At 47.9% G+C, this 23,248-nt stretch overlaps 1 protein-coding gene across 4 annotated transcripts in view; it reads left to right on the forward strand.

Annotated features, from left to right (window-relative positions):
• TTC28 (tetratricopeptide repeat domain 28) overlaps positions 1-23,248 on the forward strand; it is a 196,713-nt gene that overhangs the window by 136,221 nt on the left and 37,244 nt on the right. For all 4 annotated transcript variants that reach the window (XM_032992901.2, XM_042805055.1, XM_042805056.1 and 1 more), the window contains 7 exons: positions 4,645-5,152; positions 14,121-15,462; positions 15,845-16,368; positions 17,903-18,012; positions 18,294-18,423; positions 18,850-19,068; positions 21,107-21,272. In XM_032992901.2, coding sequence (XP_032848792.2) covers positions 4,645-5,152; positions 14,121-15,462; positions 15,845-16,368; positions 17,903-18,012; positions 18,294-18,423; positions 18,850-19,068; positions 21,107-21,272 — 2,999 coding nt within the window. The remainder of the gene's footprint in view (positions 1-4,644; positions 5,153-14,120; positions 15,463-15,844; positions 16,369-17,902; positions 18,013-18,293; positions 18,424-18,849; positions 19,069-21,106; positions 21,273-23,248) is intronic.

Genomic DNA, 23,248 nt, shown 5'->3' on the forward strand with positions numbered 1-23,248 from the left:
CTGTCGCTGATCAACAGCCCCATCTTTATAATCAAGTCAGGCTATTTCTTGTCAATTCTTCACCCTTCATTTCCCATTTCTCTTTTTGGCTCCTTCTGCTTCTTTTTCTTTTCTGCTTCTCTTGCCCTCCTCCCATACCCTGGTTTGGACAGTCCGGCCCTGGGCACTCAGATGTGTAAGCCAAGTCTTGCCGTATGCCCTGAAAACAGTTGCCAGCTTGTACCTGGCATTCTAGGTCTTTACTGTGAGTCTGGAAATGCTGTTGGGCAAAGTGATTAGGAGCCCTGAGAACAAACATTTTCAGCCAGGCAAATTTCACTTCCTAGGATCTGCTTCCCAGTCTAGGAAACCTCCTAAAGATTTCTTCCCATGTACCCTCTAAGCAGTCTTTGCATCTGTCAAGTTTCTCTTGGGCACAGAAAGTCTGAGATCTGCTGCTTTCCATTTATGCCTCTTTTCCCTAGCCACAGCCCATTAGCATCATCTGAGTCTCTGTCGGGATGGCTCTTTGCCATAACTCATATTATTTAGCAATTTACATGCATAAATGTCCGCTTTTTTTTTTTTTTCCTGTAGGCAGTCCCAAGAGACATCAGTTTTCACTGTCTCCTTGTTTTCCAGGGAGACATTTCCATTATCTTACCCCTTATATCAGAAGTGCTGCTGGTGGCGGTGGCCTGGATTTCAGAGTTAATTGAGGTTGCTGAATCAGTTCTGCTGATTGTGTTGTGCTGGGTTTTAACTTTGTCCAAAATGACCCGCTGGTTTGTTCTGTGCCGCAGTGAGGGTGTTGCTCAACAGCAAGACAAAGGGAGCTCCAATGCACCTTGAAGCCAGTAGTGGGCCCCACGCAGTATTTTTTTTTCCAGCTCTAGCTGGTGACAGGGGGTTTTCCAGAGGGAGGAGGAATTGCAGGAGGTAGGAGTGACGTGAAGGCGGCAGTGCTCTGCAGCGGGTCCTGGCAGAGGTCATTTTTGGAGTGAACAGGGCTTTGGTCCCTGATGCTCTGAGCCAAGTGCCTGTGCTTCTGCAGAGGCGGGAAATGATTTCTGAAGGTTTTAGCTGGTTTTCACGCCACCTGTGGTGCTTGCTGTTGGAGAAACACCTCCCAAGCCCAAGAAACCGTTTGATCGTGTAGCAGCGTGTTCAGCAGCTTCGTCCCCAGCCTGTCACTACATCACTGAAGAGTCGCTGCTAGCTGCTCCCCTCTCTGGTCTGTGGTAATTACAGCAGCAAAACCGACTAGTTTCTAGTTCATTATAGCATGCACTGGCAGCACGAAATCCAGTGCTGCTCTCGCCATCTGTGGGACTGAGCCCAAGGCTTTCCCGTCCCGCTGACAAGACGTGGAGTGGTGCCGCGGTCTTGCAGGGACGCTGCTCTGCCACTGCTGCTCTTGCATTGTCCCTTGTGTTGAATGAAGTTCATCTGCAACGCTAAGTGGAAAAAAATTAAGACATTTCGAATTCTGGCATTTCTTCCATTATAATTAAGCTGCCTGAAAGGATGCCTCGGGGAGAGCAAATGCAGCTTGGCTATTTACGGAGCTGGCCAAGGGAGAGCTTCCTTATAAATTCTCTATCGTGTGATCTGTAAATTGTGTTTAATAGCTAACCTGTCACCTCAGGTTCTTGTATCAGAAAATATTGTTTCCCTGTTAATTTGAATCAGCACAGCATATTTACAGTTCCTCAGTGTGGATATATTACTCTTAATGCTTCAGATCGCAAGAACAATTTATCACCTGTGCTCTCTGTCTCTTGCTCTGGCCCATAGATCTTCCTGACTTAACATTACACTTCCAATTGTGATATAATATTAGTAAAAATAATCTTTAGGAAGGTTTCTCCTGCCGCTGTTTTTGAAAGTCATGAAAGGCTCATTTCTTCAGGGGCACCATTTCAGTAGCAAAGTGTGGGTCCGGTCGAGAGTTGCTGAGCCAGCTCTCTTGTAGAAGAGATTTCTGATCTGCTTTCTGTTTACATCTGATCACTAGGTAGTGTGGCCAGGAAGGGGCTAATCATTTGCCTTGGAAAAAGGAAGTAAAAGCCTGTATGTGTGGGACGGGGGCAGTCTGCAGGTGGAAGCCAAGCAGGAGTATAGCAGTTCATCAGGTCGAGGAGAGGCTGTCCAGAGGGAATGCCCAGGGCGGGGAGGCGGGGAAGCTTTCTAACTATGTAGCGGCCTGGGTGCAGATGTACCAGCACAGGGAAGGGGTGGCAGGACTGATGGGCTGATGCTGGGCGGGTTGGAGAGGTTTATCATGGCCACTTTGGGCGCTGATGGGGAGCCACCACCCATCCCTTAGCAACTCCAGCTGATCAATTTAAGTGTTTTCCTTCCAACTTTGCTATCACTGTGCGTTTCTGTGCACTTGTAGAGTTGTAGAGGCAGCTGCTTAGTTAAAAGTGGTGGGCTTAAACCTGCAAAGTCTTAGGTGAGTTTAACCCCAGAGGCCTGCTTGCTGTCTGAACCTTGCTGTGGAGTTGTGGTCTGAGTCATGTCTCATGCGCACAGAGCAAGAAGCTCACTTTTTACAGCTCATCTTGCATTCCCAGGGAGTTAGTCTGGTGTGTTTATCAGCCTTATTGCACTGAAGCCTTTCTTCAGCTCCACGCTGTTCAAACTGGAGATAACTGGTTGGCATGACTGTCCTGGTTCGGGCTAGAATAGAGTCAGCATGACCTGTGAAGTGCTTTCAGTTGCACACCTTGCACTTACCATATGGAATCCCATTTCATGGGAGAGCTCTTGGTGTCGTGCCTAGGAGTATTGCACCCAGAACAGTGTGCTTGTTCCTTAAACAAAAAGCATCACTGTCAGCTGCATTATGCCTTCCAAGTCAAAGCAAAATAAAATACGGTGTGCCTCCAGTGGTTAAGCTCAGAAGGTAAGAGTGGAGGGAGCATGCCTTTCTTCAGGCATGGGGACAGCTGAAGGGGCCCCACGTACTTGCAGCCTGGTGGTGTGGTCGAGCTGCTGTGCCCCCGTCACGCGGCTCAGTGCAGAGATCTTGACCCAGGACGCAGGAAATTTGAAGAGGTGACTGGGGTGCTCGGAGCCTGCTGCATGAACAGAAGCACCAGCCTAAGGGTGCACTGAGAGTGCGCAGCCAAGGATAGGAAAAGGGTGAGAAGGATAGGAAAAGGGTGAGGCTGCCTCTTCATTGGTAGCAGGGGATCGTGCCATTTCAAATAGCAGGGACAAGTGTCCTGCAGCGCTGTGTCACCATCTTGGGTGGAAGGGTGGACTGGATCTTCCCTGAGCTAGGGTGCTAGGGAGGGCTTAGCCTGATCTCTGTGCAGTCGCTCACCCTGACTGCTCCTTTCTGGAGGTTTGGAAGAGATGGCTGTTGTGGAATTGGGTCACAGCAGCAGCTGGGAAGCAAAGGAAATGCACGTGCAGGGACCACGGGGGACTCAGGGTCAGGGCTTTTGAATGAACAGCCATGCTGAGGCAGCAGATGTGCATTAAGCAGGAGGAACACATCCTTGCTCTTGGCTCCTTGCCCTCTGTCTGGCTGTGTATGCTCTGGCTCTGCCAGGTGGAAGAGGCCTGTGTCCTGGTAAATGCAGTGGGCAAAAGAATCTGATTCTCCAGATAATTTGTCTTGTTAAATACAGCTGTTTCTTGGTGGTAAGAACTCAGGTTTTCTAATAGCTATATTTATTTAAGGTGTCCCCAGGAGACAGAGGCTCCAGCTGCTGTCTTTGCTACAGTCCCACAGTTGTTTGGGGCTCAGTAGCAAACAACGTTGTGCTAGAGGGACCCTGATGCCTCACAGCAACAGCTCCACTCTTTGGAACGTGGTGTGGTTGGGCAAGCAGAAGTACATGAAGATGTTGGTGACTGCACCCTGGCTTACTGGTACTGCACGATGAGCAGCAGCGGCATCTCCCTTCTTCCATCTGAGTGCTGGCTAAAAGCGTGCAAGGTTTCCAGCATTCAGTGGCTGTTTAGCCTGGGAAGAAGAGACTGCAGAATTCTGATGATGGCTCAGCCTGCAGCACGGTTATGTCAAGTTACGTGTTCTGCTGCTGGGCTCTGACAGCGTTTGGCATCAGCCTGCAGAGCCTCAGGAGTCTGTTGCTTCGACGTGGGCTTCCTGGGTGGAGGGTGCAACAGAGCAAACACCTGTTTGCAGTGTTCTCTGCCGGTGAATATCAGTATTTGTCTGCTTTCTTAAGAGCTGCCATATGCAGGATCATTTGCTGTGTCAGCAGGACTTGGTGTGGATGTTGAAGTAGTCATGAGAGGTGACCTGAGGTGTGGCTGCCTATGGGGGAAGCGCTGCTCTGTGAGACACCTCAGGCTGGTCCTGGAGTGCAGTTTTCTGCAGTGATCGCTTTCTCTGTCTCCTCAGTGACCTCTGCATCTTTGCAGTGACATCATTCCCCTCGACCAGGTATACACACGCACACTGTACACTGCAGAGAGCCCGGCTCTCCCAAGTCAACCCCATTCCTTCTGGCTCTGCCTCAGCTACCCTGAGAGGTGTAGAAGAACTGCAGAGAGCTGATTTTATAGCAGATAGTCACATTCTTTCTCCAGAATGGCCTTTTATGGCTTTAATTTCTCAGACTGGGGCCACCTGACTTGTTTCCATGTATACTTGTACTTACTTCTTCTCTCTTATTCCTGCAGGCAGCATCCTCGGCACTGAGCAGTCTGGGCCACGTGTACACAGCCATTGGAGACTACCCAAACGCACTGGCTAGCCACAAGCAGTGTGTCCTCCTTGCAAAGCAGTCCAAAGATGAGCTCTCTGAGGCGCGGGAGCTGGGCAACATGGGAGCAGTATACATTGCAATGGGGGATTTTGAAAATGCAGTGCAGTGCCATGAACAACATCTTAAGATCGCCAAGGACCTGGGGAACAAGCGGGAGGAAGCTCGAGCCTACAGCAACCTGGGCAGTGCTTACCACTACCGGAGAAACTTCGACAAAGCCATGTCCTACCACAACTATGTGTTGGAGTTGGCCCAGGAGCTGGCTGAGAAGGCCATTGAGATGCGAGCTTACGCTGGTTTGGGCCATGCAGCTAGATGTATGCAGGACCTGGAGAGGGCTAAGCAGTACCATGAAGAACAGTTGCACATTGCTGAGAGCCTGCAGGACCGAGCTGCTGAAGGCAGAGCCTCCTCCAATCTAGGTAAGACCCTGACATGGAGCAGAATCTGTCAGGGAATGCCGTGACTAACAGAGCTGCTGCTGGGACGCGGGAGGTTTGCTGTGTGCTGTCTTAGTTACCCCAGTTTCACCACCGCCTTCGTAAATTAAACAGATTAAACACAAACTTGGCAGATCGTGTGCCAATGTAATGTATCCTGTGTTCAATTATTAACCTGCCCAGAAAGGCACCAGAAAGCACAAGCTCATGGCAGAAGGGAAATGAAAAGGGAAGGTGCATTTGAAGAGCTATTCAGGTGTCAGAAATAAATGTAAGTCTTGCACTAAGGCAAGAAGTGATGTCGTTTATTATCTGGCCATTTCTTTGGGAGCTTGTCAGCTGGATATGTCAATATATTGCTGCCTTGTAAGTTGGGAGACACATGGGTCAAATCCTAACTAAGTTTGTTTTCAGAATGCATGCTTTAAAATAATAGAGTATAGGAGTCTCGTATTCTTCTAAGGAGAGACGCTGACATCCTGCTGGCAGGATGGGAAGTGAAGTCCATTCCTGCTGCTTCTTCACAGCAACAGATGGGGAAGCAACCAAAGATGCATTTCCATCTCTGCTGTGCGATGTAGCGTTTGGGTTGCTGATGTTCCAGCTGTCATTAAGGATGTGTTCTCAGCTGGCTGAGAGTGGCAGAACAGGGCTGGTGCTGGTATAACAAAATATGTGTTTGCTGGCAGCCCCTGAATCTCGGCTGGTACAGGCTGCCCCACGCTGTAAATTAGCTTCTGTTTCTGCTTGGCAGTTGGCACTTGGTTCATTTGTAGATGCTAATCGTACTGTGATGTTATCAACAGCAGGTAATTGAAAAGGGCTTGATGAATTACTTAATTTCTCTTAATAGCTGAGTCTTCAGGAGCTGAATGAAGAAGATAAGGTGAACTAGAGAAAGGATAACAGTCCTAACTTTCTAATTAGCATTGTGAATCTCCTCATTTACACAAATTAGGGCAAATGTGTGAGGCAAAATAGGTTTGTGAGGCAAAAGCACTTATGGCGTGCTTAGCATTAGAGAGCAGTGAGCATTGATAACATTTCTGTTAATGTGACAGAGCACCCAAGAGGCAAGAGGGCTGGGGGGCATGAAGCCTTGCATCTCACTTCCTTTGACGTTTATGTAAGGGTTTTGCAGAGAACAACAGCAGATCCATCTAGCAAAGCACAAAGTGCATCCCCATGTCTGCTGCCAGCATGGGGCTGCTCTTGGGGAGATGCAGAGATGTGAGGGATGAGCCAGAGGGGCCCACGTGGAGGAATGGGACCTTGGCTTGTCCAGGCAGGGAGCAGGGCAGGGTGTAAACTCTGGGTCCTTGGTGGGGGAGATGGAGACATTTTCCTTGGCCATGCTTGGGGAACGAACGCACTGGCTTCCCAGCTCATGGTCGGGACTGAGGGAAAGTTCCTCTTGCTGTGAAGCTTAACTTAATGTGTTTTGCTTCCAGTGAAAGCTGACCAGAGGGCGTGCAGGCTGTTCCAATAGCACAGTTACTGGGAGACAGCATGGCTGTGCTCAGCCATGAGCACCTCTAAAATGGGGATGAGCAGCACTGGAAGCCTCCAGAGATCAGAACCACTTTCATTTACCTCCCCTCCGAAGCACTTGCTGCTTTCTGGAGAATTGCCCCAATTCTTTCTGAGCAAATTCAGGAAACTGAGGAAATGCAGTCTGGGGAAAAGGAAGCTGTCACTTGGTTTTGTTTTTCTGCCCTACATCAGTGAGATGATGAGCCATCTTGGGTTTTCCATATTGTCTCCCTTTGTTTCTGTGAGCCCTTTGCCACTGGGCAGACCGCAGCTCTTTTGCTAGAAGAAAGAGTTTAATTCAAATTCTGTAGTATTCCTTCTAATTGCCTGTATGTTCAATGTAGCCTGTCTCTGTGCTACTCAGCATTGTAAAAAAACCCCAACAAACTGGTGCAGAAGTGTTGAGACAAGTTTAGCAATGTGCTGCAAGTGCTGATACTCACTGTAGTTTCTTTGACTCATCGCAGAATGAAACAAGCGCTACTGCAGAAGGAAGAAACTTGCTCTTGTTCTCAACCTTCACGGTACTTGCTTGCAGTTTAAATTCTCTCGCTGTTTTGCTGGCTCAAAATCAGTCAAGTTGGCACTAGAAAATTCATCTTAATATCATTATTAATCTTACAACAGCTTTGGATTCAATGATGCTTTCAGCATGTAATTCCAGAAATTTTTGTTTTAAAAAAAAAAAAAAAAGGAAAAAAGCAAAAGGAAGGGAAAGAGTTTTGGTGCAGCAGAGAATGTTTTTCTTGTGTTGGATTTATGCCTAAATATAACTTTCAGTTGGTATGCTGACTCAGCCACTCTACACTTTGTATTAGAATAGTTTTCCTAGCTTCTGAGTGCAGGATCTCACGTTTCAGCTGTTATTTGGCTATGTTTTTATGTCTTCTCTGTCAGAGTTAAGTTATACTGGAGAAGGAGAACATGCAGTTCTTGTTGAGAAAGTCTATTACTGTTGTTTAAAATGCATCCAGTACCAATTAAAAAGTCAAGTCTTAATTGTCTCTTTCATCTAATCCACATGCAAAACAAAACCTCATCAAAATAACCATGCTGACAGGCAAAAAAATGTATCTAAATGTGTGTGTTTCCAAGCCAGAATGTTAGAGTTGGCCTCTTTGCTGAAGCAACAGAAATTTTCTGTTTGCATTTCACTGATTTAGATGGAAAGCTCTCTGAAGTGTACTATCTAATGCTGAGCAAGACAGACACGGAATACAACATAGCCCAGCTGCTGTAGTGCTCTGCAGGGAGATATAATGTGCGCTGTGACTCCGTAAGCAGAAGGTAATGGACTGAGGGCAAGTCACAAGTTATCAAGCCCTTCACAAGGAGATGTGGAGTTTAACCAGAAGTCTCAGACTGTCAACCTTTGCAAAGCAGATGGTGGTTCTGAATGCCAAGGCTCCATGTAGAGAGCTGGCTTTTCAGCCTCTGCAGCTTTTAAGGGTTCCCACTGTAATGGAGAGAGGACACTTCAGATTGTGAATAAAACACCGTTTAGAGTCTCTGCCTTGGTGCTGAGCATCTCTTGGCAGTTACAAGAGAACTTCTGTGCCTATCTTTCTGTGCTTGGCATGTTGTCCAAAGTTGCCAGATACTTTCTTTTGAAGCGTTTTGCAATTAGGGTCAAAAAAATGGTGATTACGTCTGTCCATCTCTTCCCTTGTTGCTGAAGGACTGGCTAACTCACCCAAGACCCCTTTCCGTCGTCTCTGACCGCTCAGCCAGCCAGCTGCATTGCAGCAGAGCCTGTGTCAGACGCTGGAGGCCGTTAGGCTCTCCTGTCCACACAGAGGATGGGGCTGGGACGTGGTTCTCCCACCACATGGATGAGCTTCAGAACCACTTTTTCTCTGTTCCAACTTTCAGCGTGTTCCTATTTCATTCTGAAAGAGCAGGTTCAGTCAAAGCTGGAGGCCACGGTGCAGCTGTGAGCCCATCGCGGTGCAGAGGTTTGTTCTGTGCTGGTCAATGCTCTTGGGGGGCTGGAGGTCCCTTTGACTTCTGCTGTAGCTGCCTGCTGGGCTCCAGCGCAGGAGCTGCAAAGACCGTTCCAAAGTTAGTCTTACCCTTTCTCTCCTTACCAGTTCGTTGCCTAAATTGGAAAAAACGGTGGTTTGCATAAGCAGAATGTAACTTTTATGATTATTTTGCTGTGCCTTACACAGGTTTCTACCCAGTTCTAACTGTATTAATCATTAAGGAGAGAAAGCTTGTGAGTTGATGTAATTTGTGCCATTTTTGGCGCTTTACGCTATATAAGGCAGGAAAGTCTACCTCTGGCTGTCTCTCCTCATGTCTCCTGGGTTCTTGTCTTGGGTCTGTTCTGCTGTATCCTTCGTATGCTATTACAGAATGTAGTCTAGCTGCCTGACCAGAGACTATCTTTTACTTTGAAGTCAGTAATTATAGCCGTAAGCATGAGTCAGAGTGCTGGTGTTTGGAAGTGACAGTGTGTTTCTGGATCCTTCTTCCTTAAGTGCCACAACAGATGGGTGACAGCTCAAGCAAACTAATGTGATAGCAGGCTCCGTGTGTGAGGAGAGCACAGCTTTGTTCTCTGTTACGCTACTTGGTTTTGTCCTGGGTATCTCCTGGTAAACATTTGCTCACTGTTTTTCTTCTTTCTTGGCAGTAAAGAGGCTGACTAAAACATTTAGAACTGTGAAGGCTTCATCTCCCATCCATCTATGAACTTCATTTTTGTCTGTTGAGGAATGCACAAAGAGAGAATATATTTGGTAGGTGATGATTTTGGAGCCTGAGTCAGAACCTTTCCTTCCTGGTCGTCCTTTGTAATTACCCCTGGCAAATGGTGGATACGTACCAGGAGGTGCTATGTGGGGTCTCCTACCAGGTTCCTCTTTTCCCAAAGGCAACCTTCATTTTTTTAGATGAAATTCTGGGAATTTGCTTGAGCAGGGCTTGTGACAGAGAGCAGCCTTTTTGGTGGACATGGTATCCAGGGTGAAACTCCATCCAGGGTGAAACTCCATCCATAGCCTCTCCAGAAAGTGGCAGCACTGGCTGTTTCAGTAACCTGTTGCCCTAGCCTCTAGTATGGATTTTACTTCTCTGGCTGCCATTTGCCTTTCAAAGCCATGCTCTGTGTCTGGCTTGCCACCTTCCTCTCCTACTTTCCTTCTCCTTTATGCGGGACAGGAGGGGTTGGTGTCCTGGGACAGGAATTCCTATTATCTCCAGTCCCAGATACTCTTTTTCTTCTCTGTCCTCAAGTATAGTATGAAGTGGCAGCAGGAGAGAGTCAAGAGTTGGGTCAGCATCCCCGATACTCTTCCTCCATTGTGAGTTCTTCCATGTTGAAGGAGAGAGGTCATTACACTGAGCATAGGACTTCTCACTGGCGTCCTCATCTTTCATCCACTGCTCCTGTCGACACACCATCTGATTTGTCAGTGGCATTTCAATGGTGACCACTACGCACTGACTTCTCTTGTTCCTCACACTGAAGTGTAGGGTGCTTAAGCTTTGAGGCTGAGCTGTGGCATCCTGTCTGCTCACTAGGGCCTTCTAAGTGACCTTGGATATCAAAGATTTTTCCTTGTCTGTCAAGTCATCTGAGTATTTGCCAAAATAATCTTCAGTGTTACCAGAGGTGTTGATCCAAGGAGGGTAAGAGGGCTGAGATTGAAAAATAAGGAGAGGAACTTTGCAGCAGGAGTAGGGTTCACATCTTAAGGCTGGTGGACCACAGGTGGCCGGAGGAAACTCAGCCTCATCAAGCATCTTGTGCTCTGCACACGTCAGTGGTCTGGCCTGAGGACTGTAGTGGGTAATAGATACACTAGTATAAGAGCTATTTAGAAGGACTTTTGGGGCACAAGAGAAATTGTAAGCTAAATTAAAGATTTCACACCAAGCTCCTGACGTTATCTCTTAATACATTTTTTTTAATGTACTAGGTGCTAAAAGCAGGAACTTGCATTCCATGCTGCTCCAACACCCCTTGCAGGCAGGCAGATTTGCAGACTTTTTTGTCAGCCTGAGTTTTCTCATCTTAGTGCCATGTGGACAACAGTTAACATTTAATAACATTTAATAAACAACAATTAACCAAATCACAGGCCACACCTGCCAGGGTGTCATCTCGGTTTTTAAGGTATCAGCTTGGAAACTGATCTCGATCTGGGGAGATGCATATTAAATAAAGTGATTATTGCATGTTCCAGATGAGCAGAATCCCTTGCAGCCCAAAATGACCCTCTCTCCTAAGTGGCATCTGATCTGTTTCTTGCTGTTGTTTTGTTGCCAAATATGCAACTAAGGAGCTTGCATCATGCAGGACATGGAGAGGAATGTGAAAGTTCACGCATGACGTGGCTCACAGATAAAACATACATGAAACTAGTAGCAAGGTACAGAGTCAGCATCCCCTCAGAGCAAGGCATGTGTCTGCAGTCCAGGGCCAAGGTTGTCTCTGGCTTTGACAAGAATTTTGGTTTAAGTGCATAGCTGAGGTTAGACTGAGGATGGGAAAACACAGTTGCCATTTGATGGGAGGAAGGCAGAGCAGGATGCTTGGAAATCAGGGCAGGGGTGGCAGCTTGTACAGAAAGGATGGTGGGAACCCACTGAGCAGCAGCAACACAGCAGGGGAGTGAGGTGGGTGATGGCTCTTGTTTCCAGGCAGGAGGGCAGCTGCTGGCAGCCAGCCTGTGTGCCCGCGCATCGCTGGCAGACTGTGTCCTGCGGTCTCTCTGTGAGGTCGGGCTGGGTGGGTGTTTGCAGCCATGCAGTGGGAAAGGTTTGCATGCTGTTCTGAGTTCCTCCAGGTGTCTGACCTTCCAGCCAGTCCTTCTGCCTGTCCTGTTATTCTGTATTTCAGCCTGTTGGCATCTGCAGACCTCAGCAAGTTGTGGCTGGTAGCCCCTGTCAGTGTCCCGGTGACATTTTTCCTACTTTGTTCCTTGAGAAGTAAGGATATGTTTTATTTATCAGCATGACACACTTGGGATTAGTGAGGCATAAGGAGATGATCTGTGAATGTGCTGTTATAGAGAGGCTTGCTAGTGAGTTCATTCACGTGCTGCAGCAGCCACTTCTGCCTGGGATGTTACTGGTGGTGTCATGACTTGGTGGTGTAAGCATTTTAGGGAGGGTGGGCTAAGGGCAAATAGTCTGTGTGCCATGCAGCGCCATGGAGAACAAGCTGCAACTCATGGGTTCAAAGAATGTGTTCTTGAGGCAGCATGTGCTCCAAAAGTAAGGGATGTCCATGTTCCCGGTGTAATTCCTTGGCCCATGAGTGGTTGTTGCTGCCCTCGGATACTCTCCCAGAAAAGCTGTAGAAGCTCAGAGTTACCAAAGGAATCAATGATTAAACTGGGAGAAGTGAAAGGTGCCTCCTGTGACACTGAATCCAGTCTCCTGTTACTGCACATGCCATGTAATATAAATACCATGATTCATAAACTAACCACGCACCATGTTAACAGTAATGTTTTGTTTGCTTCACTGTCCTACTGTAGGGCTATTCTGACATCTCGGTACTCTGATGGTGAAAATAATTTCTAGGGTTGATGCCCCCCTGTGGTTACACCAGCATTGGTCTGTAAATTGATTAAATCTGCCAGCAGGAATCGCATTTGTCTGTCTTTACTGGAAGTACATCAGTTCACTGAATAGCTCCTTCTCTTTTTGTTTCCAGATGGTGACTCCCCGGCCTTGTAGTCTTGAAGTTCATGCCTTTGCATACTTTCCTGCTGATTTCCATCACCCCAATTCTTGTTGCTCTGGTACATAAAGTTGTCCAATCCTTCCTCCATAATAATCCCATCCTTCTTTGTGTCAGCAGTGCTTCTTAACTGGGTTTTATCAGTACATCTTGAGTAGCACTTCCTTCCCTTGTGCCAGTCACCACTAAAAATTTTTAATAAGGTTTGTCCTCTTTTCTGCTTTCTGACTCTGAATTAAAAGGAATCTAATCAAAGAACAAGTTACCTAGTCAGTCAGCTGAACTCAAATTTGCTTTTAACCTGTTTTCTGTCCTCTGTTTCCCTTTTATGGTCACTTCATGCTGAGTGCTTTCCCACACCTGATTCCTCAGAGGAGGTAGAGAGTGGTGCTGGTGGAGAGCAGCGGCACGTCTTGTGTCCTTGAGGAGTCTGTTTAGCAGTAAGAGATTCCAAGAAGCTCGCTCGTCCCATTATTCTGAAATCCCCCTGGGTTTTCAGGGCTGGTTGTCGGCGAGCCGTGTGTTTAGCTTCCTCACAGGTGGGGCCTGCTGCATTGTGTCTCGCTGGGCAGGGCCTGGCTGCTGGCGCGGGGGCCGAGGCACCCCGAGGTGCTGGCTGGGAGGGACACAGCGTTCGGGAGACAGGGCTGGGAGCTCAGGCTCCTTGGGCAGCGCTGGTTCTGCCCGCCTCCAGCTCGGACACCTCGTGCTGTTTCCAGGGGAGAGATTTAACTAATTCCATCTTTTTTAGTTTCTGAAGCAACGGGACACTTTCACAGTGACTGTTTTTTGCAGCTTCTAAGTTACGTAGCTTTGTGTCCAATCCAGTTCCAACCCTTGTCATTACTTTGTGGGTTTTTTTCTGCAGAGATGGACGGTCTTTCCCGTGAGCGCTCTGCCGTGTGCAGCAGTGCGGCTCTCCGCTGAGCCCCAGCACTGGCCGTGCCTCCAGATGGGCGATGGAGGGCCAAAGTGTTTGTGTGGGGTCACTTAGCTTAGTTCATCCTGTCCTTGCTGCCACCACCTTCCCTCATCATGCCAGAGGGAGACAGCAGCATGCGTCAGCCAGAGATGCAATAGCTAACACTGATCAATTAGAGCCACGGGCTCGTTGGAGCTGAGGAAGGATTTGTCCAGGAGCTGGACTGAGACACCAGGGAACCAGTCCCTCCTGCCATGAGCTCTAGCTTTGATCACGATTGCAGTGCAGGGGGAGAGAAACTAACTGTCAACAGCAAAGCATTTGCTCTTTTGATCCTGTTTAGTTCTGCCCATGTTTTCTAAATTGCCTTCTCATAACACATACAAGGTGATTAGACTGAAATTGGAAAGCAAATGCAAATGCTTTCTCATTTGGTTTGTTGAGTATGAATATGGAGTCATACTCATAATTAGGAAATAAAATGGGCATTTTATAAGGCCAAACTGTCCAGTTGTTGTGGTGACTATGTGCTTCATGTGTAATATAAAACCTTCTCTGGGCTTTGCCTGCTAGGAGTGAGGAAGCAGTTAATTTGAGAAGGGCCGTGCCACGTCAGCCGTGCCGGGGATGCATCAGGGTGCTGTGGGGAAGGGATGGGGTTGCAGAGAGCGTGGGGAAAGCGCCAGGCCCTGAGCTGCCCAGCGTTGGGCTGCAGGGAAGTCCTGGCATGGCAGGGCATTGCAGAACGGTTCGCTCAGAGGAATGGTTTTGTTGAACCCGTTTCTGTTATTTTTCAGGAATCATTCACCAGATGAAAGGCGACTATGACACTGCACTGCGGCTGCATAAAACACATCTGTCCATAGCTCAGGAGCTAAGTGATTATGCAGCCCAGGGCCGGGCCTACGGCAACATGGGCAACGCTTACAACGCTCTCGGCATGTATGACCAGGCTGTCAAGTACCATCGGCAGGAGCTGCAGATTTCTATGGAAGTAAATGACCGTGCCTCTCAGGCATCTACACATGGGAACTTAGCAGTTGCCTATCAAGCGCTGGGTGCCCATGACCGTGCTCTGCAGCATTACCAAAACCATCTCAACATTGCCCGGGAGCTGCGAGACATCCAGAGTGAAGCACGGGCCCTCAGCAATTTGGGCAACTTCCACTGCTCACGAGGAGAGTACGTGCAGGCAGCCCCTTACTACGAGCAGTACCTGCGCTTGTCCCCGGAGCTGCAGGACATGGAAGGGGAAGGGAAAGTTTGCCATAACCTTGGCTATGCCCATTACTGCCTTGGGAACTATGAGGAAGCTGTTAAGTACTACGAGCAGGATCTTGCCTTAGCAAAGGATCTTCATGACAAGCTGAGCCAAGCCAAAGCCTATTGCAACCTGGGCCTGGCCTTCAAAGCCTTGATGGACTTCAATAAAGCAGAGGAGTGTCAAAAGTACCTGTTGTCCCTGGCCCAGTCTCTGAACAATTCCCAGGCCAAATTCCGAGCTCTGGGGAACTTGGGGGATATTTTTGTCTGTAAAAAAGACGTAAATGGTGCAATAAAATTTTATGAGCAGCAATTGAGTTTAGCTCATCATGTTAAAGACAGGAGACTGGAAGCCAGTGCCTATGCAGCCTTGGGCTCTGCATACAGAATGATACAGAAGTGTGACAAGGCTTTAGGTTACCACACACAGGAACTGGAGGTGTACCAGGAGCTGGGAGATATGTCGGGTGAATGCAGAGCACATGGTCACCTTGCTGCAGTGTATATGTCACTTGGGAAATACACCATGGCCTTCAAGTGTTACGAAGAACAGCTGGAGCTTGGGCAGAAGTTGAAGGACCCCAGCATAGAAGCCCAAGTCTATGGTAACATGGGCATTACCAAGATGAACATGAATGTCATGGAGGAAGCTATTGGCTACTTTGAACAGCAGCTGGCCATGCTGCAGCAGCTCAGTGGAAATGAATCTGTGTTGGATCGAGGCCGAGCATATGGAAACCTGGGAGATTGTTATGAGGCTCTGGGAGATTTTGAGGAAGCTATAAAGTATTATGAACAGTACCTGTCTGTGGCACAAAGCTTGAACCGTATGCAAGATCAGGCAAAGGCCTACCGGGGCTTGGGCAATGGGCACAGGTAAGGAGCACTGCATACGTATTCTAATGACAGTGAAGTACAAGTATAAGTGGATGCATTGTGTTACTGATGAGGTGTGTTCATGTGGCCATTGTACACATGCATGGGCATGTGGCATAGGAGCGAGTAACAGAGTCCTCTGGGTGCCGAGGACTGTGCTACTGGCTGAAATAATGAAGCTGATGTTGCTCTGCCCTGAGAGGAAGAGAAGTTTATAGGGTGGCGGAAGAAGGAGGTTGATTCAGAGGTGCTGGGGATGTCTCCTGGAGGGAGCATTTTTTTCTGCCTGAAGGGTTTGAGCTGGTCTATAGAGGAAATGACAAAGTATCTTCTTTCCAGAAAATACTGGCAAAATAAATGCTGTTGTTTTCTTCCGTTGTAGGGCTATGGGAAGTTTGCAGCAGGCTCTGGTGTGCTTTGAGAAGAGGCTTGTGGTGGCACATGAGCTGGGGGAGGCATTTAACAAAGCCCAGGCCTATGGGGAGCTGGGGAGCCTGCACAGTCAGCTGGGGAACTACGAGCAAGCCATTTCTTGCCTGGAGCGCCAGCTGAACATCGCTCGAGAGATGAAGGACCGAGCCCTGGAGAGCGATGCTGCCTGTGGCCTTGGGGGGGTCTACCAGCAGATGGGAGAGTACGACACAGCCCTGCAGTATCACCAGCTAGACCTGCAGATCGCGGAGGAGACCAACAACCCCACTTGCCAAGGCCGGGCCTACGGGAACCTGGGCCTGACCTACGAGTCCTTGGGCACCTATGAGAGGGCGGTGGTTTATCAGGAGCAGCACCTCAGCATTGCAGCACAAATGAATGACCTTGTAGCCAAAACTGTGTCTTACAGCAGTCTGGGGAGGACTCATCACGCCTTGCAGAACTACTCTCAGGCTGTGATGTACCTGCAGGAAGGTAAGAAGCTGAATTATGCAACGCAGCATGTACGGGGGAATAGAAGGGAGGCCTGAAGATATGGAGAGAAGTGAGATACTGTGAGCGTGGCACTGAGAGGATGTGTTTGACTGGCTTTTGATGCAAAAGCTCTTGCAGACATCTGTAGCTACTGTTGAGCATCCGCGTGAGTAGCTGTCCAAGTGGGCTGTTACTGTCAGCCTGGTGCCCTGTAGCCAAAGCATTGCAAAGCATGATCTGTGCCTTCCGGGGGGCATCTCAGCTAGCTCTGAGCTTGAATCCAGACTGCACTTGACAGAATCTCTTTATAAAGCTCCTTTGTGCCTGAGCCTAGAAGGTGTAAACCTTCTCTATAAATAGCATTGCATACCAGGAACTGGCTCTGGGAAAACCACATCAGGTTGTGATGGATCTCTCTGATCCTGAGAGCAGGTCTCAAACTGATGTGTGCCTTGCTGATAGCCACCTGGCTTTTCCTTCTGTGTTCAAGTGGGAGTGATACCAGGTGGGTGAGTGTCCGCTAAGCTGTGAGTGAAAACAAGCTGTGGTTGACAGGGAGGTGAGGGAGGTTCAGCCCTCAGTGTCCAGAAGCCATCTGCTGCTGAGCACCAGGGCCAGTGCTGGCTTGTGAGCTGTGCTGCTGCAAGGGATTCCAGCATGCAGGCAGCATCTGTTCAAGGTGGTGGCTCTCTGATGGAGGAGATGAGCAGCAGAGCTGGAGTGTATGAAGCTGGAAGCCGAAGGATTAATTGCATCAGTTAGTCTGGTTTTCCTGAAACTGACCTTGGCAGGATTCCAGTATGCTGAGGGAATTCAATTAAGTTGGAAGGGGAGAAATTAAATACAGCTCCTTCTCCTGGTGTGACGCAGAATTCCTGAAAAGCCTGCAAATGCTAGCTGCTGCTGAGCTGCGTGGTCGTGGCCAGGCCCCCCGCTCCCCACTCCGTGGGAAACCTGAGGTGCCTGAGAGGAGGAGGCTCTTGTCAACAGGGCCCACAGAGGTGGGAGGTTTGGAGCGTGGTGGAAGGGGGAACGTCACAGAAGGTGCTGCTGGGAGTGAAATGAGCTCCAGGTCGTTCTCGCCAGGACCCTGCCCTCTGCTCTGGCTCAGTACATAAACCACAACGAGCCTGACAGAAGGCTCGGGGGAGCTGGTGGGAAACAAGCCAGTAATGTGGCAAGAGGTGTCTTTTCTGGAAGTGTTTGTCAGCTCAGTGTGATTTTGTTTGTCTGTGCGGCTTTTAAGGTTTAAAAGTCGAACTTCCTGATGGGGGCTTAGTGAATGTGTCTCAGGGGACTGCACCTCAACCTCACTTCGGGAGGTCCATGGAAATGTCTGTCTTGCTGAGTCACCTCTCACGCTGGTGCCGGTTCGAGTGCCAGCCACAGCAGCCCTGCTGCTCGGCAGCTCCATGGCTGTCCTTTCCTTCCCCCGGGGGGGCCGGGGCTGCCCGGCTGCTGAGGCAGAAGCACTCCACCGGGCTGCCGAAGACCCTTCTGCCCTTGGCCCTCTCTCACCCCGACTCCTTTTCAGGACTGAGGCTGGCAGAGCAGCTGGGACGCAGAGAAGATGAAGCCAAAATCCGCCACGGCCTCGGCCTCTCCCTCTGGGCAAGTGGGAACCTGGAGGAGTCTCAGCACCAGGTAAACCATGGGCTGCCCTGTGCTGCCAGGCTTGTGTCCTCTGTGCCCTTCGGGTCATCCCTGTCCTCAGGGGAGGAAATGTCTGGTGCGTCCCGGGGAGGTTGTGTAGTGCACCGAGGCCCATGTGCCTCCCTCTGCCAGGGACGCTGCCGTCCCGAGGGGCTGGCTGGGGCAGACCTCCCCTGCCTTGAGGGTGTGTTGGCCCTGGATCCTCCTGCTCTGGCGCTTAGTACTTTGTGCTGTGTCTGTAAGGAAGTCACCATGGTTATTTTCCCTCCCAGCTGTACCGGGCCTCGGCGCTGTTTGAAACCATTCGACATGAAGTGCAACTGAGCACAGATTACAAGCTGTCACTCTTCGACCTGCAGACATCCTCCTATCAGGCCCTGCAGCGAGTACTTGTCAGTCTCGGTAAGAGATGCCATCATACACTGAGTCTGAACTCTAAGCTTATGCCAAGAGTTCAGCTGAAGGTGTGGGGAGGCAGTTCGTGATACATTCTTCACTCCTCATCTCTCCAACACAGCACGGCATTTCTTTGCCAGGACAGAAATAAAGGTGTCCTGCTGTGGCATTCAGCTACCTTTGGATCTTCCTTCTTGCTCCGTTCGTTTACCTTACTGTGGCTCATTTGCCCATATATCGTGTTACTGCCTGCAGCCAAGATGATCTGTGGAAATGTATTCCATTGCAGAGACTACTCTTTCCAGAAATAAGTGCCGTGACCCTGCTTCCCCAAGTTTTAGTTCAGGTTGAGATAGCAGCTGTCCCTGTTCCTGCACATTGTGCTGCAGACCATGTTGGTGTCAAGTCTGAGAGATGGCTTTGCCTTTTCAGGTCACCATGATGAAGCACTGGCAGTAGCAGAGAGAGGACGAACGAGGGCATTCGCTGACCTGCTCGTGGAACGTCAGACTGGGCAGCAGGACTCTGATCCGTATTCTCCAGTGACCATTGACCAGGTCCTGGAGACAGTGAATGGCCAGAGGGGACTCGTTCTCTACTACTCACTGGCTGCTGGTTATCTGTACAGCTGGCTGCTGGCTCCTGGGGCAGGTGAGGTCCTTTTCAGAGATAAGAGCCTGTGAACAAGCCTTACAGAGGGAGAGAATTGTACCATTTGTAGCTAGGAATGAATCTGGAACCAGAGGGAATGTACGAGGGAACCCTTGCCATCCAGTACCCTAGAGCTGAATAGACTGAAAACTATGGCATAGCTACAGCAATAACAACATAGAAGTGCTTATTCAGGGCTTTATGTTCACCTGGAGATGGAATTGTTTTGCATGTTTAATATTTCCATTTTCAAACCTCCGATCTGTATATATTTCTCACAGGGCAGAGCAGAGCTGTAATGAGATTCCAAGTACGCTGGCTCTGTGAGAATCTTATATGCATAAGAATCCCTACTTTAATTATATTTCTGTGCTTTATCCTTCCAAAAGCTTTTGACATTTATTCACTGAAGTGGATTGCAGAAAACAGAAGGGCATCCCTGCTTCCTGATATGCCATTGAACTGCCTGATCCTCTGAATTCTCCTCATATGAATGTGGAAACACTTATCACAGAGGAGCAAGGAGGATTAATTTGAAAAGGATTGCTTTTTGCAGACATCTGTTGTTCATTATCTAATAAAGCGATGACTATAAATTTTCATGAGTTCTTTCTGGATATAATTTAATAATTGCAGCCCTTCACCATGACAAAGCTAAAGAGATAAAAAGCACTATAGAGATTGCACCAAAAATGCTTCAGGAAGGGAGGCAAACATTCACACACGCCTGACTTCAGATGGGATGAGAGTAACTGGAATCTATATTTTTTGGGGGGTGTTTTGCAATGTTGCATTTATAAACGTAAGATGGTGTTGTTCTGCTATGCATCCAGTCACTAACTGGCTCTTCAGGCCTGTAGTTTGCACAATAAAATGCCAGTAATTCTATAGTATTAATATCAAGCTGAGCTTACTAAAATTATATGGATCAGAAGTATAGGGTTTGGCACTAAGCTTCATGACCAGTCTTCTCCTTGCTGAAACTGGGTCTTGTAGAAAAGCAGTTGCACTTTTCAAATACGTGGGTTTGTAACTGCCTCCTTGAAGGCACTGTTGGGTGTTGGGAAGCAGAGGGGCTGTGGTGCTTCACAGCTTCCACTTAAGCAGCTTTGCTGGGGAGCTCTTCAGTAGTGACCCCAGCCCAGCCGTGGTGACCTCTTGTTTCGTTAGTGCTGATGGAGTGAGTAGCTTCGGTAGCAGCCCAGGATCCTCATTATCCTGCTGAGATGGTACGCTCAGAGCCTCTTTGCTGATTCTGTGTTTGTTGCTGTTGCTGCAGAGGGAGTTACTTCATTCTTTATTCCTCCACTCTTCTTAACTGGTTTAATAATTTGTGCTGTCAAGGCAAACAGGGCATCCAGAGCAGCCTTTTACTGTTGATCACAGGCTGTAGAATTAATTATATCAGGAAAGATATGCCAGTCTGAGTGGAAGAAGGTTTTTATCTGCAGTAATAGTTGAATTCTTAACAAAACAATGAGTGTCTGGTTTACCCATTGTGAAATGCTATCTTTTAATATTTTACTATGCATTAATCCATCTTTTTCTTTCTTTGTATATAATGTATTTTCATGCATATGAGTGAAATGAAAAATCGGCGTGTGATGTGAGGAGGTTCTGCTGTAGTAATAACAGTCTTGTTCAGCATGCAAGCTTTGTGTGTTCAATTATGTGATCAGAGGCTATTAATAAGTATTTTTCATGTGCATCTATTGAAATGTGAATTACCCTGTTAGATGCTTTTATGAAAGATCTGTTTTGTAATTTATATGAGAGTGCTGCAATAGCAAATGCATTGTGATCATATCATAAAAGTACTGCTCTGCCTTTGTACCTTTGAGCCATCATCTGCAAAGTACAAAACCAGATTTTAAAAGCAAGGCTGTAATACCGAATGCTGTAAAAGCCCTGTGGAGACACAGCACAGAATGCTTTGCCCCAGTTGTACTGGAAATGCCGAATGCTAGGGGCTGTGCCACCTTCTGACAGCACTATTCCTGCACTGCAGAAATAACTTTGTGATTCTGGTGCCTTGCAGGAATTCTGAAATTTCATGAGTATTATCTGGGTGACGGCCTGACAGAAAATGCCGGGGACTTCCATGAAGCCAACAGCGTGACCCTGCAAACAATAACAAACTCTGCGCTGGAGCAGTACATCTCAAGTGTGCGGGAGGCTCTGGGCGTGGATTCCTACTATACCCGGTAAGTTGGGGAGGGGGTGTCTAACATCTTGGTTCCTGCTCTCCCAACTGAAAGCAATTTCTAACAGTCTGGGATGAGCTAATCTGCCGAGAAGTCTGAGAACTGAGTCAGAGTAGGGGAAAATTTTCATGGCAGCGATAAAAAAAAATGGTTTATTTTTGTGTCCATGACTGTTTTTCTGCCAACTAGCTCTATAGTCACATGCAAATAAGGTTTGAACCCATAGGCTGGGTAATGAATCTGTGGACTGGATGAGGAGGCAGGTACCATGTCTGACTGTATACGGGCAGATTCCATCCTACTTACAGTTTCCAGAGTAATTAATTCCCTCTCAAAGGTTTACTTATGAAAAACTGCAAATACTGTTGCAATTTCACCCCCCGTCCAAATATGTTCCCTTGAGGCTATAGCTGAGTAAATAGTTTACAGTGAATTAATCTGTCTGATGAATTTCAGCAAAGAGGGAGGGACCTTACTCCAATCCATTACTCAGATAAGTCCCACAACTATGCTTGTTCTATTTTTTTGTCCTAAGGATTTATCACAACTTGGTTTTTTTAGCTTATTTTACCCAATCTCATGATCTCTTGTGGTATTTGCTTTGATTTATTAGGATAAGTATGAATATAGTTTCTAAGCTGATATTTACAAGTATTTTTTTTCTGAATGCTTCAATCTGAAAAGCAGAGTTGAGGATGTCCCTCATATGTTCCTTGTGAATTAAATGTACTGGGTAAAGGATGTGGTGACAGTTTAGCTTTCTGTTATAAGTGAACCTTGCAATGTAGTCATAAATTGCTTTCCTTTGGGTAGCTTAGTTACACACTAGCAATTTGCAGGTCTAGTTTACTACTACTGCAAAGGGGACTTAAATATATGTATGAGCTGATTTGTTATCAAGCCCCCAAAATTGGTGTGAGTGCAGGCACTGGCTCTTTTAGGTTACACCGTGTTTTAGTGGTGTGTTTTTTTAAACCATTTTGCATTTTTCTGCAGTGCCAAGATAGTGAGTGAAACAATCTTGAGTCCCTGAGGCTGTGGACAAATGTCTTTTTCCTCACCCAGTTTCGATGGTGAAAGCACCGATGGTGCTGCCCCAGCCCCTGCGAGCCATTATCAGCCTGTGTTAGAGGCTGCAGCCCTGCAGATCACGCTCTGTGCGTGACCCGCAATCTGCAGGGGCAGTGCACACCCAGACCCGGTGTTCCAGCTAATGATGTTGGCCAAGAAGGAGGAAATGATGGCATTGATCCTCAAATTGATTTGTGCTCAGAGTTCTGTGGGCAACTGGGAAGCTGCTGTTCAGCTCTCCTAATTAATCCTTGTTCAGCTTTTGTAATCGGTACCATAGGCAGCAAATGTAGTTGCACAGCTAACGCTGCAGCGGCGTGAGTTAGAGCTTTGTTGTTCAGAAAACAGCAGTGGATACAGGTTGTGCTTTGTAGTCCAGTCACCAGCAGTGTCCTTGGCTTCTTCCCCTTGATGCTCACACCTTAATCTGACAGGACAGGAATTCTGCATCAGATCAAAATAAGAACAACCCCAAACCTGAAGTTTCCCATTAGATGTTTCAACTTGGCAGAATGGTACCAGATTTCCTAGTTGCTTTCCCCAGGGTTTGCTCCAGTCTCTCACCAACAAATTAATTCTCCCCTCGGGGTAAGGGGAACATGACACTTGGTTGTGTTATGTCCCCAGTACCGGTAACAGAATTGGTTGCAGTCAGTTTTCTGGGTTTGAAGCTCTGAGAGGGCTGCAGACGCGTGTGCTCAGCACAGATGGTGAGTCTCTCCGTGCTTTTTGCTTCACGGGAGCATCAGATGCTAGAGGGGAGGTGGAAGCCATCAAATGTTCCGGACTCAGGCCTGGTAGATTGCTTTTGTCATTTTCACTGATTTCAAATTAAATTAAAGAATGTGTCATCTTCACCATTTTCAAAGTAAATTAAAGAATGTGTGTCTATGCTGGGATGCTGA

This window comes from Tyto alba, unplaced genomic scaffold, assembly GCF_018691265.1.
Source record: "Tyto alba isolate M040663 unplaced genomic scaffold, T.alba_DEE_v4.0 Super-Scaffold_44, whole genome shotgun sequence".
Taxonomy (NCBI): Eukaryota; Metazoa; Chordata; class Aves; order Strigiformes; family Tytonidae; genus Tyto; species Tyto alba.